Consider the following 17,330-nt stretch of genomic DNA (forward strand, 5'->3'; position numbering starts at 1 on the left):
TTCCAATTATCCTGAATAATGAATGCTATCCCTCTCCTAAAGATAGCATCAATGTAATGTACTTTAAGCTCGGGGAGGAATAAGATGACACCATCTACCTTTTCAACACTGATGCACTTCCAATTTATCCCTCTCCCCCAAAGATAGCATCAATGTAATGTACTTTAAGGTGGGGGAGGAATAAGATGCCACCATCTAACATGCAAACCAGCAGCAATAAACAATCACAAGTCTTTGGCATTTGAGATCTTATGCAAACAGCATATTTATGGAGTGAACCAATGTTCATAATAAGTTTAGATAAGCTCCGATATAGGAGTGGGTCAGATAAGCACCAGCACCATCCACGAAAATTTTGTGCAAGCTGCATTTTTGTGGAGCAAATCAATAGTCGTAAGATATATCGAGTAGGAATGGGTGGGATTTGCACCAGCACCATGCATGAAAATAAATGTTAAGGCCCTACTAATTAAGGGAAGATTGCTACAAACGTTTCAACTTAAAAGGATCATTTAATCGCAATTAAGAAGCAGTCTGCAGGCAACCAAGATGTTCCAGAACAGCTGCTATCATCTCATCATGCAAAACAATAATTAAGGAATAAACTGACCTAAAAATAAACTTCCTGCAACAGGCAGCAATTTTCAAAGCAATATGCCATATATGTAAATAATATAGGTTGTTGAATTAATATGTGCAAGACTGTCCAGAACCACTATAACTAACATCATCCACACAATACAACACTTGAGAAACAACTATAACACAAAACATTTGGACATAAGTCCTACATCCAGTTTGTAAAAGGCCCTGAATAAACACTCTTGATTCCACAACTCAAAAGGCTTCATAAAGCAAGCTAACTCCCCAATAATTCAATACTCAGACAAAAGGAATTCCTTCAGATGTTACTGAGAAGATTAAGATAGAGAACAACATAAAATAATTCTCCTGAAGGCAGAAACTAAATTCCAGATTAACTCTGCCAAAGTCCATAAGAAAGCCGGCAAGTGTCTTGCATTGAGCTTCAAAACTACAACAAATAATGCCCCATAGGTTCTAAGACCTGGGCTTCTCTTTCTTCTCCTTGAATAGAGCAAGGAGCGACACTCCAGAAACTTTCACCACTTTAAAACGTACTCCAGGAATATCACCAACAGCGTGTCCTTTCCTTCCAAATCCAGCAATCAGCACTTCATCCTGATAAACAGTCAAATCATACATTATTTCCCCAGTCAAATAGAACCAAGTAACTATTGCCAAAGGCCATGAAAAGAAACTCACGTTCTCTTCAATGTAGTTCAAACAACCATCATTTGGCACAAATGCTGCAATCTTCTTTCCATTCTTGATAAGTTGTACTCTAGCACATTTACGAATAGCAGAGTTGGGCTGCTTTGCCTCAATACCACTGTCAAAGAAAACAAATATCACATTAGCACAAAAGACAACAAATATTCCAATAACAAGACCTATATTGTGGCTGCATCCTGTACGTAATTATTTGGGTATCCAAGTGTATAAAAGAAAATGCACTAGGTTGAACACCATACATCTTCTCCAAAACAATGCCTTTAGCATGAGAAGAGCCAGCAAAAGGCTTCTTCCACTCGTTTCCTAAATTTCTTTTCTTGTAAGCTTTGTCTGCCCACAACTGTGCCCTCCTATGATTCTTGAGCTTACGCCCAGCTCCCATACCACGTGTCTTCCTGTAAAAGATCACAATTTATTCAGTGAATTAAGGTTTCAGTACTAAGTATCATTCGAAGTTCAACAAATCCAGGAGTAATAAGAAGCATCAAAACCACATGTTATCAGTAACACACGCACAAAGCAAAACATCTTTTAGAAGGGATGGAACAAAGTCATATGCAGCAAGCACAAGAAAAGAGCCACTCCAATCACAAAGCACGGCATAAACAAAACATTCAAGACTAATAAGTATCATCAAGACCACATGAAGCAGCACTATCAAAGCACAGCAGCTTCTTGACCGACAGGGAGCACCAAGGCAGCAAACACTGACATAAACAGACGCTGCTTTACTAGTGCCGGAATAAAACAATATGCTACAAACACACGAAAACGAGCCATTGCCAATTATGAAGATACTACAACAAACAGGCCGAGTCAGAATTCCCTTAGTTGATCATGCGTGTATGCTACATCCTACAGGATGTCACCATGACCACATTAATAAACCTTCTTTAGCAAATGCTGAGTGCCAACACTGACGCCAACTTCGAGCCATCCACCACGATCTAGCCGTATAGCAGGCTTTCATACAATACTAAGAGCCAACATGCGGCCCTCGTCGCAAATATCCAGGGCACCGACGCTGGCATAGAAGCTGGATAGCCCCAAATGTTGGCCTACTCTGAAACCCATGCCCTACATTAGCATCGACCTCTCACGACACTCGTGATAGCGCGAACAAGACCCGATGTGAGCAGGAAAAATCGTGGCATTCGAATGAGTAAGAAAAATCAGGAACACAGGCAGAGATGCGATGCTAAACCGATTACCACGAATAAAATATCAGGAACACGAACAGACATATGATACTAAAACGATAACTAACCACGAAATCACAGAGAGAGAGAGAGAGGCGTACCCCATGGCTGCAGTTGGCGAAGGACAGAACGGAACCGGCGATGGAGGCCTGAGGAGAAGAACGCAGCCACACAGAAAAACCCTAACTCCGCGAGCTGAAAGGCCTCGCTTCGAATGTTGCGAATCCCTTTATACTCCCCCCATGCGTATTACATATAATTTGACGCCCGGCCCTAAGGCCCCTTTACGTCGGACCTTCACAGCCTGCCGCCCAAACCCATTCACATTCACAAGTTACACAAAATACCCAAACATCACCCCTCACCTTTGCAAAAATCACAATACACCCCCTTCACATTTCCAAAAGTGCGACTCTTTTGCATATTTATTTATTTATTTATTTATAGAGAGTGCAACGGAGAGGAAAGAACAGTGACGAACTACATGTATGTGCAAGAGAATTGCGGATGAGCAAGTGCAAGTGCAAACAAGGTATACAAAATGAAAGTTGTATTGCCTCTTGTTTTGTTCCGTTGTTGAGTTTTGAGTTACAAAGAATTTTTTATAGAGTTACAAAAGGGGTCCAAAATGTGGACTAAGTCAGCTTTCCATTACCAAAGTGGAGATGAGCATATTATACAAGATGAGATGATCGAGCATCAAGATAAAGTACATTATAGTAGCTGCACGGCGGCTGGTTAGTGGTTACAGTGTTGTAGAGTGAGTAGTGGTTATAGTGAAAAACATCTTTTAAGGTGGCTTTGTCTCATGAGTGTGGGAGAGTATATCTGCAATGACATTTTCTTTTCCTTGCCTTGCTCAAAGGTGATGTCCAACTCATTAAAGAATAAGGACCACCGAAGTAATCTTTTATTCCCTATTTCTGTAGGGGCCTTCAAGTATCTCCCATGGATAAGAGGGGTAATTTTTCTATGTTGCAGAAAAGATTCCTAAGGCATAGTGACAATTTTGGAGGGAGTCAAACTTAGTAGAGAGTTTTGTTGGTGAAGAGTGGGAAATATCTTCACATAGTGTAGCACCCCAACCTACATCAAAAGCATCAGTGTAAATAACTAGGGGATAGCCCGTAGGCCGATGTAATGGTGGAAGTTTTTGTACCAGGGCCTTGATCTGTTGAAGAGTAGTGCTACGTAGAGGTTTCTCATGAAAACCATTTTTCCATAGAAGAGGATAAAGATCTTGCATATATAAAGTAAGATTGGGGGTAGAGGAGTTTATCCAATTTAAGCAACCTAGTAAGTGTTGTAACATTTTTACATTAGGTAACTCGGCATGGAAATGTAATATGGTTTTCAACACATTATTCTACCATTCCACCATGCCATGATGAATCTTTAAACCCGAGAAATCCACCTATGTAGCAAACATAATGGATTTAGTTGGGGAAACCATCCCAACTTCTTCAACAGCCAGGATAAACTATGCCAAATGCTTTAAATGTTCATGGATATTTTCTGAGAAGAATAGAATATCTATATAAACTAAACAAAAAGAAAACTTGGAGAAAACAAAGTCTGTTCATCCTTGGAAATGTGTTGGAGCAGTTTTGATTCCAAATGGAAGAACGGTCCATTGGTAATGTCCTTTGGGCACATAGAATGTTGTTTTATGTCGATCTTTAGTCTTGATATGGAGTTGCCAAAACCTTGATTTCAAATCAAACTTGCTAAAGATTTTTGCTTTTCTTTTCCATTTGATTAGCACATCTTTGAGGGGAATAGGATGTCCATGCCCAATGAGGTACGTATTGAGAGGTTTGTAGTTGATTCCTAGCCTCTTTTTACCATGCTTTTGTTCAAAATGCTTATTTACATAGGATGATTGGCAAGACCAAGCAGATGTGGTTGGTTCAATAAGCTTTTTTTTGTAAAAGCTTCTCAATCTCAACTTTGCAAATAACCAAATCTTCTTCTTTTGTACCTTTGTCCACAACTTTGGAGGGACTTGCATCCTCTTTCAGAGATAAGGCAATAGCAAACTTTTGTCGCTTCTCCTGAAATATTAAAGGATCATCATGCATAAAAGCCTTCAATTTGGTTTCAATTAATTGGATTTCTGTCTAGTGTTTCTACAATTCCTATTGGAGCCAATGTTCTTTTTGTTGCATTTTTTCTAGAGGGAGTGCTTGAGATAGGGAATAGATACTTCTACCAAATTTCTCTAATAGGGGAATATGAGTTTTTTGTCCTTGACATGAAAATACTATATTATACTTCTAGAAACTATAGGGGTTAAATGGTGTAGGATCTCAATGCCTATAACGAGATCATAGCACATTTGGTGCATGAATTGGATTTCTATAGGAAGTTTGATTTTGCTTAGATACAGAAAAGCTTTCACAATTATAGTAAGAGTAGTTCTTTTATTGTTGGAGAGTCCCACTAGAATAGGACTACTATCATGTATGCAGCTTGGTGAAAATAACTCATAAGGAGCCATAGCTAGGCTAGAACCTACATCTACCAATGCATCCAAAAATAATGTAAACTTACTAGATGAGCGGAGTTTGACGTAGATTGTTGGGATAGGGCCACCACCTTCCAAGATGTTGAGAGTGTGTTGAGAGGAAGCAGCACATATTAGATTGATTGGTTTGGGAGAAGATTCTTGTTGAGGAGAGGATGTCATAGAGATAGAAAGCTCTTTAAGGATGTTTGTAGTAGCTTATGCAATGTGCTTCTAAGATCTAATGGTTCTCTTAAAGCTCTTACACAGAGCATGTAATTCAATTTGCATAGCTTGAAAAGCTACAATCATGCCATTCAGTTCACCTATTGTCTCAATAGTAGTCTTGGTGATATCATCCACAAATTGTTGCAGAGTCCATTTTCTCTAGTTTGTGTGGGACAAAGAGATTTGCTTTCTTCAGAGTGTCAATAATACTCAATGTAGCATGTCTAGGAAAATCGTGAGGTTTCAAAAATAATTCTTCTTTGATCTTCTACTTTTGCTTCTTTTTGTTGGAAGAAGTAGTCTTTGAGTCATCAAAGGAGGACTTGATCTTTAATGAGTCTTCAGTAGAGGAATTCTGTTTATGTTTTCCTTTTTCTTTGTGATGTGAGTGTTTGGAGTAGAAAGGTGAGAAAAAATATTTCTCTTTTCCTTTAGAAGAGAAATGTGAAGGAATTGTATGAGCATTGAGTGGTTGTACATGTGTCACAAAGTCATCAGAGTTTTCACCACTTGTATCAATAGCTTGATTAGTAGTCAAAGCATTGTCAGTAGAAATAGAATCCTTCCAATCATTGTGATTTCTAGAGATACTGGTGGCTGGGTCTAAGACTTAAGATTATGAGTCAATATTAGGATACTTTGAGCTAGTATCAAAATACTCTTCAGATGAACAATTAGAGTCAGAATCATAGGACTTGTCAAAATCATATGAGTCAATCAAAGTACCTTCGGAGAGATAGTGATGAAGGTTAGCCACGTTAGGCTTCTCATATTTTTTAGCCGATTCTTTCCCCATTTTGGGGCACTTGTTGGCTAAATGACTGGTGCTTCCACAAATATAACATTTCAAAGGTTTTTTATGAGAATTCTTATGAGAAGATCTGTGGGTATACCGATTATGGCTTTTGTTGTGGCCATACTGAGAATCTTTGTGAGAATGAGAATTTCTAGGTGAGGAATATGTATGTAATTTATGATACCGACGATGTCGGTAGTGTGAAGGATAAGAGTGATTAGACCTCTATTTGGCTGTGGATTGAGACCTAGATGTATTCCACAACGAACAACTGCATTTTTCACAGTCAAAATCCTTGTAATATTTCATGGCATGTATACAAATTGATGGCACGCTTCTTGTTGAATGCTGAAATGACTAGGCTTTTTGGTTGATTTTTGTTGTTTTTGTAGGCTGAATGGTTGATTTTTTATGGATTTTCAATGATGACTAGTTGTTTTGGAAGTGTTTGAGAGTGTTTTGGATGAGATTGATTATGTTTTGGAAGCTTGTGATGATTTTTAGTAGAAATATGAGGCTTAGTGATGTTCTAATAAGTTCTATTGAGGTTCTAATAGCTTCTATTTTTCTTCTGTATGAAGCCTAGATTAACGATTGATGGAAGTTGAGGTTTTCTGAAAGCTCATTGAATTGTTTTTGATAGTTTGGAATGGTTTTAGTATAAGTATGTGTTCTTATGCTTCCTATTGACCTGCTATAACCCTCTGTTGAGCTTCTGTAGAGCCTTTGTTCCTGTTCCTGTTCTATTTTGTATGCCTTTGTAAGTGCTTTGTGGGATGTATATGTGACTTTGGGAATGCTTTCTAGCCTTGGAAAGAGGTGAATGCAAGTTCAAAAGATCTCAAGAAAGTGAAAGAAGTAGCTATTGAAGACTCAAGAGAAGACTTGAATAAAGTGACAGTGATGAGATATGAAGAGTCATTGTAGTGGCTCTAGTGACCTTTCATATCAGACACACTTTTTGGAAGGGGCATCCACGACCAAAAAGGATTATTATGAGTGATTATTAAGTATTGTAGTGAGGATATGATGTACTATTGATTGAGAGAGAAAGAGAGAGTTAGAGATAGCCAATTCTATGCAAAACAATGTATCTATCTATGAGAGAAAACTATGAAGACAATGAAGATGAATCATATATAATCTTACTTCCATTCAAAGTGGTGTTTCTCTTGTGTTCTCTTTGTTGGTAAAAGAATTATGTGAAGAATATGAAGAGGATGATGAATTTTGTTAAAGTTAAAGCCGTGGGAGAATTGTTTCTATGATGTTGCGTGAAGATTTCTTACTCGTGGTATTCTTTTTCTTATTGTGGTTCTCTAAAGAATGAAACAAAAGTTTGTTGATGTTACAAGGTAGATCTTCTTGCAGTAGAAACCCCTTTTCCTTGGTGTTCCTATTGGGGCTCCATGTTTTTGGTGCGCAACCGAGGAAATCTACCATCAACAAGCATCAAAAGAGGCTAAAAATGAAGGAAATGGCATTGCCAAGAAGAGGAGAATTCAATGGATGCTTGCAAAGTTTCTCCTGCTACTGAAGAATTGGAGAATCTCATTGCCAAAGCCACTTTTCACAAGAAGTTCATCCCACAATGGTGGAAACATATTACCATCATGATGCATGCTCTATGTGGTGGACTACTTCCTCTTTCAATTGAAGCAACAAAGATGTGCATCTTGGTGGCGAATTGCTTGGAAACAACTGAAGTACATAAACAAAGAGAATGACTATCCATGGAATATTTGGCATTCATTGAGAAGTTTCCTGACATCATCAAGTGGGAGATCATGAAGAAGCTTCAAAATTCATGGTCAGTGGAGGCTCATGAAAATAAGAAAGAAAAGAGTTGGAATTTATTCGTGGATGCTCAACAACAAGACATGTGGGATGCATGGTGTACTGACAATCTCCTATTTATCCAATTAGCAACCCACTAGAAGTTAGTGGATAGAGTATTCTTCACAACTTACACTATTGAAATCATTAGAAGCTGGCATTATTATGATGATGGCACAACAATGATCCTCAAACGAATGAGTTTTGATACCTTCAAAATGAAATGTCTCCCCCTCTGTAGTGGTTTGAAGGCTGAATTCAGAGACGTAGAGAAGAAGGAAGTAGAATAAATGTTGGCCACATAGTCCTATAGAGAGTGAAGCTCGTTTTGATTCTGTTTTATTGAGTATAGACCAACTAGTTGAGCCAACCCCCCAATGAACGACGCAATCAAGAGGCAAGCACTAGAACGGGTCCAGAGGTACGTGAGAAGAAAGAAGGCAAAAATCAAGGCCGAGAACGAGCTTATAGCAGAAGTCTCCTTTGATGCCCTAAAAGCACTCTTTACAAAAGTCCCCATGGTGACTCAAGGTCCCCTTCCTAGTCAAATCCGTCCTGGAAATATTGATGACAGGTCAGCAAATGTAGTCCCATTGCCCATTTTTAAGGGAGAGTACAATGAAGATCATGATCTTCATGTAGCAGAGTTTATGGTAGCATGTGTGGCTAACGATGCCAGAACCCCCGAGCATTGGTTAGCAATATTCCCTGCCACTTTCAAAGACACGGTGTTTCAATGGTATGAGAGATAAGCATCAAGAACTTTTGGCACATGGGACAACTTGAAGTTGGCCTTCCTCACTAAATTCAGGAGTGAAGGTTTTGAAGAGCGGATGCGAGAAGAGTTCATGAACCTAAGTCAGTTCTCTGGAGAAAGAGTAGAAGCTTATGTCTCGCGAATGAAATCCATCCCGAAGAGATGGACCAATCATCATTTGGATAAAGGCATAAAAAAAGGAACGTTTCTCAGAGGCCTACAACTAGAAGTTTGCAAGTTTGTGGAATTGAGAAGACCAATTAATCTCCAAGCTACAGTGGAAGGTGCAAGATTGTATGACAAAGTTGAAGCAAGGTTGTCAATGACCCCAGGAGGAGGAGTCTTACCTCCTTCCATGCCACGAATGGTATACCCACCAAATGTAGTCCCAGGGACGGCTCCATACCCCTACCCCTAGATGCAAACAGTGCCGCAGTACAATATACCTAATCCACAGTGGCCATTGCATATGACAATGCCTCAAATGATCGTTCAACCACAATAACAATGGCCTCAAATAGTTCCTCTAATGGCAACTCAACAACAGTGGAACCTTACCAACTAGAATCAACAATCCCAAGTCTCAACAGAAGTTCTGAATCAAAACTAGAACAGAGGACCCTCTGGATCAACCCAACTAGTGTATGCAGTAATTACAAAAGCTTCCCAAAACCCTACTACAAGTACGCCAGGAGGTGAAAAATTTGAAGGACTACCTGTCCAATTCAGTGGCAAGTATTAAGAAAGAGCTTATGGATGTGATTATAGAATAGCTACATACGCTAAAGGTGAATACCGCCAATATATCCACTCCTATGGGAGGTGGGAGAGATTTGATGTATTCTAATACATGGTGTAAAAAGTGCCATCAAGCGGGACATTTAGCCACTGAATGAACCCGAAAACCAACCATTCTTGGAGCCTTCTGTTCATATTTTTTGAGAAAGAACCATAAGACGATATCTACTCTTTGAAAGAGATGCATGAACAAAGAAAGAAAGATGAAGATGTGAGATTCAACTTGCTAAAATCCAAAATGGCAACACAGGACATTGGACCAAAGCCTAGGGAGTTTGGTCCCTTTGGTCTAAGGAGGTTTTCCTCACAGGGTTATAGAGGACGATAGTCTACAGTGGCCAAAGATCAGAAGTGGAGTGTTATAGATGTGGAGAAAAGGGTCATATCTCACCAAATTGTCCAAACCCTAGAAGGTATGTGGATTATAAGCCCTTATGTGGTCGATGCAAAAGACAAGACCACATTGCAAAAGATTGTCCAAGTCCAGCTCCTACAAAAGCTACTCTTGAGACCCAACAGAAAACCCAAGAACCTACTTCCAATTTGGTGAAATTGGAAGTGGCTGCAATAACACGTACAAAGAAAAGAGAACTTGTAGTTCCAAAAGAGAACGTTCCCTCTACCAAGACTGTGAAGTTTAACCTTCCTCAGGAAAAGAATAACAATGAGTCTAGAATATGGAAGTACAGAGCACTATAGAGCCATAGAGATAGCTGAAGAGGTAGGACCAGAGGTCCAAGAAATAGCGGATGCTGGAGTACCTCCTCATGGAGAAGAAGCACAGATGTTGCCAATTCTAGAAGAAAAAGGAAAGATAAAAGTGGGCATGGTCCCATTTCCCAGCCGATTGGAAAAGCTTGTGGATCCTATCAAAGAGTATGATTTGGTCAAAGACCTAGACATCTTTAAACCAAACTTAACATTCTGACAGTTGTTGATATTATCTCCTAGCTGTCAAAAGAAACTCAAAAGCATACTTACAAGAAGAAGAGGCTTAAGAATTGTTCCCTCCGTGGTGACCAAGTCCAATAGAGCCTTAGAACCCATGTGAAGTAGATGTGGCTAATGCCTCCCTGGATCCTGGAACCCTAGAAATTAGCGTATGGATTGAAGGATGCTTTATTGAAGATGCATTGATTGATGGAGGCTTATCAGTAAACATAATGTCGAATGTGATAATGAAGGATTTAAGCTTGCAAGGAATGCAACCTACATAGTGGCTTATCAGATTGGCAAACCAAAGCAGAATCAAATAGTTGGGCATCCTCCCATACGTAAAGACAACCCTTGCAGGAAGGGATTATTGGCTGACATATCTGGTGGTCAAACCAAATTCCTATAGAACCTCATATCCTTTGCTATTGGGAAGACCTTGGATTTTCGAAGTAAGAGCAAGGAGCTGGTTCAAAGGAACCCTGACCCTAGGCAGAGAATCCAACAAGGTAGTATTAAAGTTGTATGGATTGCAAAAAGGCAATGAATCCACGTCCATCAAAGTCATAATCGACTCCTCCAATGAAGTAACAGATGGCACATCAGGAGACGAAGAGGCCATCAAAGGAATCTTTCCTAAGAAAACAGAGGCACTGTCCCTAACAATGGGCATTGTAAGCCAACTACCCAGGGAAGCAAAGTCTTTGTCCATGGGAGAATACCTCTTGCCTGAACTCGAATTGACTTCCAAAATCACCTCTAACAGCAAGATAGAAGCATGAATGTATTGTTCTCCCTATTACATGGCATGAGCAAAGATAGAGCTAGAGACAGAGACAAGAGCAGAAGCAGAGGACGTAACAGAGAGCTTATTCTTCTCTTACAGAGCCCCCACAGGGATAGAAACAGAATTTGAAGAGGAAGAAGGTGATAATGCACAAGAAGATTATGAAAGTGAGCTAGAACGATCTATCCTACTCGCAGAATGCGGAGATGAGGAAGAAGTTCTTGAAACCTCAAAAGTAGAAGATCCCTCTTTGATCGACATAATGATTATGATACATTTTGGACTGATTAATGAGTCACATCATGAGCAAAGCCTTTATAAGAAATAGATTAAGAAGAATAGGCTTTCCTTCAATAGTGACTCTTGTTGCCCAAAGTTACAATTCCTAAGAGAAGATGATGATGATGCACCTTACCAACAACCCCCAACCCTGCAGTTCAAACTAAACATAGAAGATTCCTGTTATGTGACATTCTTGGATGCATCTTCAAAAGATGAATCCTCAAGCCAAGAAGTAACTCGTCCCCAACTCAAACCTGAAACCTCAATAATACCCTTTAGGCTTCCCAAAGAGTGAGCTAGGCCTCCATTAAAAGAGGACATCAGTTCCATTGTATCATGAGAAGATGAGACCACTCCCTTGAAGGAGTTGGATCTCTACCCAGAAGTAGTCTGTGGGATGTTTATCCATGAAGTGAAAGGTGAAAATCAATTGATGTTCGTGGATGCTGACGGTACTGAACGTCACTTGAAGGTGGGTCTAAATCTTCCCGAAGAAGAACTAGTGGTCCTATGAGACCTACTAAAAGAGAACTTAGATGTGTTTGCTTGGTCATACAAAGATTTATAGGGAATTGACCCCATAGTATGCCAATACCACATCGATCTAGAGTCTGATGCCAAACTTGTGCGGTAAAGACAGAGGCGTATGAATCCAAATTATTATGCCCTAGTGAAGGCTGAATTATTGAAGCTCCTTATAGCTGAGTTCATTTATGTAGTGGCTAACAATGAATGGGTTTCACCCATTGTGGTCGTACCCAAGAAGAATGAAAAACTTTGAATGTGTGTGGACTTCCGAAAACTAAATTCCAAGATGAAGAAGGATCATTTTCCTATCCCTTTCATAGACCAACTATTGGACACATTGGCATGCCATGAGCTCTATTCCCTCTCGAATGGATTCGGCATATATAATCAAGTCCAAATTGTAGAAGAGGATCAATCCAAAACAACCTTCACAATTGAATGGGGAACCTATGCTTGCAGAGTGATGCCGTTTGGGCTAACGCTCCTACTACTTTCCAACGAGTGATGATGGCTATCTTTCAAAACCATCTACATGATGTCATTGAGGTGTACCGCGATGACTTTTGTGTCCATAGCCTTATCTGTGAGCATTGGGGACACCTAGAGCAGTGTTTTGATAGATATCGAGAGTATGGGATTTCTCTCTGAAAGGGAAGTGGAACCCAGGAGGAAGAAGCTTGGCGGTGAGAGCTATAGCAGATGGAGAGCAAGAGGCACAAGAGAGAGAGACTCAAAAGTGGGAACTCCAATGACCACAATGTGTGGCATGGCCTTCCTTTATTCAAATTGTCACTAAAAGAATAAAGAATAAGTGACTATGACGGGCGCCCGCCACCTGTAGTGTGCAGTGGTGGATACTGTTAGTGTAGTAATACACGGGCGGCTAGGCGGAGGCGCCTTTACCCCCAACAACCTCCCACTTAAAGGCGAATCTACCTCAGTGAGAGAGAAAAAAGAAAAGACAGTACAACATGTACCAATGTACAACAGGATGAGGAAAAGATGTCATCTCATTCAATGCCCATCAATCTCCCGAGGAAGGCAAAGCGCTTGGTAGTGAGGCTCTTCTTGAGCATGTCTGTAGGATTCTGCTCAGTCCGAATCTTGACAAGGTCAACATACCTGTCCTCAATGACCTCACGAATGAAGTGATACCTCACCTCAATATGTTTCGTCTTCGCATGGAAGACCGAATTCTTGGCCAATTGAATGGCACTTATAGAATCCGAATGCAGTGTAGGCATAGCATCTATCATACCAAGGTCTGCAATCAAACGACCTAACTAGATAGCCTCCTTGCAAGCCTATGTGGCTGCAATATACTCGACCTCTGTAGTAGAAAGGGCCGTGCACTTCTATACCCTGGACATCCAAGAGATAGTCCCTCTAGCATAAGTGAACACATAGCCAGAAGTGGACTTCCTACTATCTACATGTCCTGCATAATCAGAGTCAGTGTACCCCATGACTCCTGTATCCTGGCTGCCATAAGAAAGACACATATCTACTGTGCCCTTCAGGTACCTCATGATACTCTTCATGGCATCCCAATGGTTCTTGCCAGGTTTAGCCATATAATGTGCCACAACCCCAATTGCAAAAGCTATATTTGGACGGGTGGCTATCATGGTATACATAAGATTGCCCATGGCTGATGCATAGGGAATCTTAGCCATCTCAGCTCTCTGCTCATCTATCTGTGGACAATCGGCCTGTGAAACCTTCACATGAGAAGATATTTGATCCGAGAAAATCACAAAAAAATATTTGTCTAATACTTTGTTGATTTTTTGTACATTTGGAGGTTTGAAATAAAAAAGAGGGTGGGAACAACCTCTTGGGAAATCCAAGAAATCACTGGATGGAAATATTTCATGGACCGGTTTACCAAGGGGGAGTGAAGAGTAAAGATCAATGGAGGAAGGTGAAGGGAAAATGTGTAATGTGAAAAGAAAAGACTTGATGGATTTGGAGCCATCCAAAGGGCATGTGAGGCTCATAATGTCATGGCTTTGGAGCATTATGATAATTCAAACAAATGGGACCCTTCTTGGAAGCATTAGTGGAAGGGAAATCAGGCACATGATTTTGTAAGATTTTTAAAAAATACTTCCACTCCCATGCAAAAAACTTTTCAACATGAAAATTGTAGTGCGTGAGCTGAAGTTTTGGATGGTATTTTTTTATAATTTTTTGGAGCTACGAGTCGGGAGATATGGCCAAAATGGTGGACGCCAACTTTTTCCAACTGTGGTGGAGACCACCTCCCAATTTTATACACAACCACACTTTCTTCCCTTCCATAAAACATCATTCATTAGACTCCCAACCCTTTCCCCTCTCTTCTCCTCTCTCTCAAGCTAATAAATCATTAGAATTCCCCTCCTAAATCATCCTCAAATCATCCTTAATTGTAGTAGTAATGTATGAATTCTCACTACTCTCTCTCCATTATTGCTAGATATGATCTTATTTTATGAAGATTCTCTATATTTTTTTATAGGATAGCTCTTGGACTCAAGCTATGGGGGGGAGAATGGAGACAACTCACCTATGATGGGACTTGATTAAGTACAAAATTGGTCAACGAAACATCTAGATGGAGCTTCCACATTGGTGGAATCGCATTAATGCAGCTTTGGTGGTGTTAATTCCTATTCTATCTTAACCTCCTCTCTAAACACCCTCAAGGCCTATATAAAGAGGCCTTCCCCTTTATAATTTGCAAGAGAGAGCTAAGAGGCCTTCTTCAGCCCTATTGAGCCTTCCCCATTTTCTCTCATGAGCTAATGCAGTTCATTCCCTTACTATAGCTTATGCATGCTCTAGAGTGTAATAAGCCCATGCTATTGGTGTCCATATTGTGTATATTGGTTATGTCTTGAGGGTTCTCCATCTCTTGTGCCCTCTTAAGTTTTATTGATTCATCTATTTTTTGTAGTTCTCTCTCTCTCTCTCTCTCTCTCTCTCTCACACACACACACACACACACACACACACACACACACACACACACACACACACACACACACACACACACACACACACAGTTTTCCTCTCTTTTTCCTCACAAGCTCCTCTCCCTCTTGCATAGCGCCCTAGTCCGCTCTTTCATGACTAGGTGGTGCCCTTACCTCATTCACTTTGTGGCAGAAAGGAGTTTGGCATAGTATAGAGGCTGCCATACCGAATCAGTATTGGACAGCCAATAGGCTTAACATCCTGCATGCGGAAGCGCTCAAGGACTTTATGAATGTACTTCCTCTAGGATAGATAGAGTAGTCCTTGAGATCGATTGCCCGTAATGCGCATACCAAGGATATGAGAGGCAGGTCCCAGATCTTTAATCTCAAAGCTCTTCTTGAGCTAAGCCTTAAGAGCATCTAGCTCCTCATGAGCCGTCCCTGCTAAAAGTATGTCATCCACATAGAGTACCAAAATCAATAAAGAACCATCACGGGATTTCTTCGTGTACAGGCACAAATCCATAGCACTACGAATGTAGCCCTGTGACTGCATGAATGCATTAAACTTATGGTTCCATTCCCTATGTGCCTGCTTCAAGTCATATAGACTCTTCTTTAGCTTGCACACTAGGTGTTCCCTGCCAGGGTCTGCAAAGCCCTTAGGCTGCTCTGTGTAAATCCCATCATGTAAGTTTCCATGTAAAAAAGCCGTCTTGACATCATTTGGTACAAGTGTAGGTCAAGCTGTGCAACCAAGGCTAAGACTAAGCGTAGGGTAGTCATCTTGACCACAGGAGAAAAGACTTAATCAAAGTCAACCCCATGCTCCTACTTAAAACCCTTAGCAACCAACCGAGCCTTGTATGACGGCTTGGGGTGTCCAGGGGTACTTTTCAACTTGTACACCCACTTGCATGGCAAAGCCTTCTTACTCTGAGGCAAGGAAACCAAATCCCAAGTTTGATTCTTATGCAATGAGTCAAGCTCAGACTGCATAGCCCTCTCCCAAGAGTGACAATCACCCCTGCGCATAGCCTCATCATAAGTGAGAGGCTCTCCTGCATCTGTAACCAGTACATAATCCATAGAGGGCGCAAAATGGTCAGGAGGTCATCTATCTCTAGTAGAACGCCTCAATCCAGGCTCTGATACCTGATCAACATCCTGTCTAACATCAGCATGTCTAGCATTTGGGCCATGAGCATCAGGTGATGTTGCACATTGTCTAGCTGACCATGGAGCGGGCTGAACGAGAGCAGGTGGCTCCTCTTGAAAGATAACTCTGCGTGCCTCAACCACTTTCTTAGGCTACATATGCATTTTGTCCTCACGAAAGATGACATCATGGCTGCAGATCACTTTTCGCACCTGCAGATCCCATAGGTGGCAACCCATCTCTCCTGCATCTCCATAGCCAATGAAAATGCATTTGACACTTTTAGGATCCAGCTTATTGCGTTTGTCCTTGGGCACATGGTAGAATGCCTCACATCCAAAGACATGCAAATGATCATAAGAGTCTGCCCATACCTCCTCTGCAACCTGAAAGTCAATGCCACTGCTAGGCAACATATTAATGAGATGCACTGCAGTAGTAACTGCCTCAGCCCAAAAGTGCTGTGGTAAGCTAGCTTGGCTAAGTATGCTACAGACCCTTTCCTAAATGGTCCTATTCATGCGTTCAGCTATACCATTCTGGGGTGGGGTGTAAGGGGTGGTCAACTGATGGTTAATACCTCGCTCATCACAAAACTACTCAAAAGCATGTGATACATACTCACCCCCATTATCTGACCTTAGGTATTTGAGCCTTTTCCCAGACTGGTTCTTTGCCAATGCAAGCCAACATTGAAATGGGATAAGCCCAAACCTTACGTCAGTAATCATCTATGAAAGTAACAAAGTACTTTGCCCCACCAAGTGACTGACAGGGCATGGGTCCACATACATCTGAGTGCACAAGAGCTAAGGGTTCACCCATGCGTTTCTTGCCAGATTTTTTATACATATTTCTAGTCTGCCTGCCATACAAACAATGATCACAAGAATCAAAATGTGAAGAGTCAAAAGGTGGAAGATACTGCAAAGCATGGAGCATTTTCATTCCTTTAAGAGACATATGCCTCGAACGAGCATACCAAAGGGATACATGGGGAATAGAACCCACAAACAAAACATGATCCAATGTAGCTCCAAATACAAGTAAGGGATAGAGGCTACCAGACTTGGCATCTCTTACAAGTACAAGCCTGCCACCACGAGTAATCTTCCATGCAGAGTCTCCAAAGGACACAAAATACCCTGCATCATCAAGCTGTCCAGCTGACATAAGGCTGTGAGTCAATGTAGGTACATGCGTACATCATGCAAAACAAAAGAACAGCCAGAAGGAAACTGCAG

At 40.8% G+C, this 17,330-nt stretch overlaps 1 protein-coding gene across 1 annotated transcript; it reads right to left on the minus strand.

The window, feature by feature from the left end:
- Nucleotides 1–882: 882 nt before the first annotated feature.
- Nucleotides 883–2,772, minus strand: LOC148036070 (small ribosomal subunit protein uS12). Its single transcript, XM_087678078.1, has 4 exons — nt 2,615–2,772; nt 1,554–1,709; nt 1,285–1,411; nt 883–1,200 (listed from the first exon to the last, which is right to left on the minus strand). The coding sequence occupies exons 1-4, from the start codon at nt 2,617–2,619 to the stop codon at nt 1,060–1,062; spliced, it is 429 nt and encodes a 142-aa protein (XP_087534204.1). The 5' UTR covers nt 2,620–2,772; the 3' UTR covers nt 883–1,059.
- Between the last annotated feature and the right edge of the window lie 14,558 nt (nt 2,773–17,330).

Source organism: Lygodium microphyllum, chromosome 5, assembly GCF_053477565.2.
Source record: "Lygodium microphyllum isolate KBCC chromosome 5, Lygodium_microphyllum_v1.1.10, whole genome shotgun sequence".
NCBI lineage: Eukaryota > Viridiplantae > Streptophyta > Polypodiopsida > Schizaeales > Lygodiaceae > Lygodium > Lygodium microphyllum.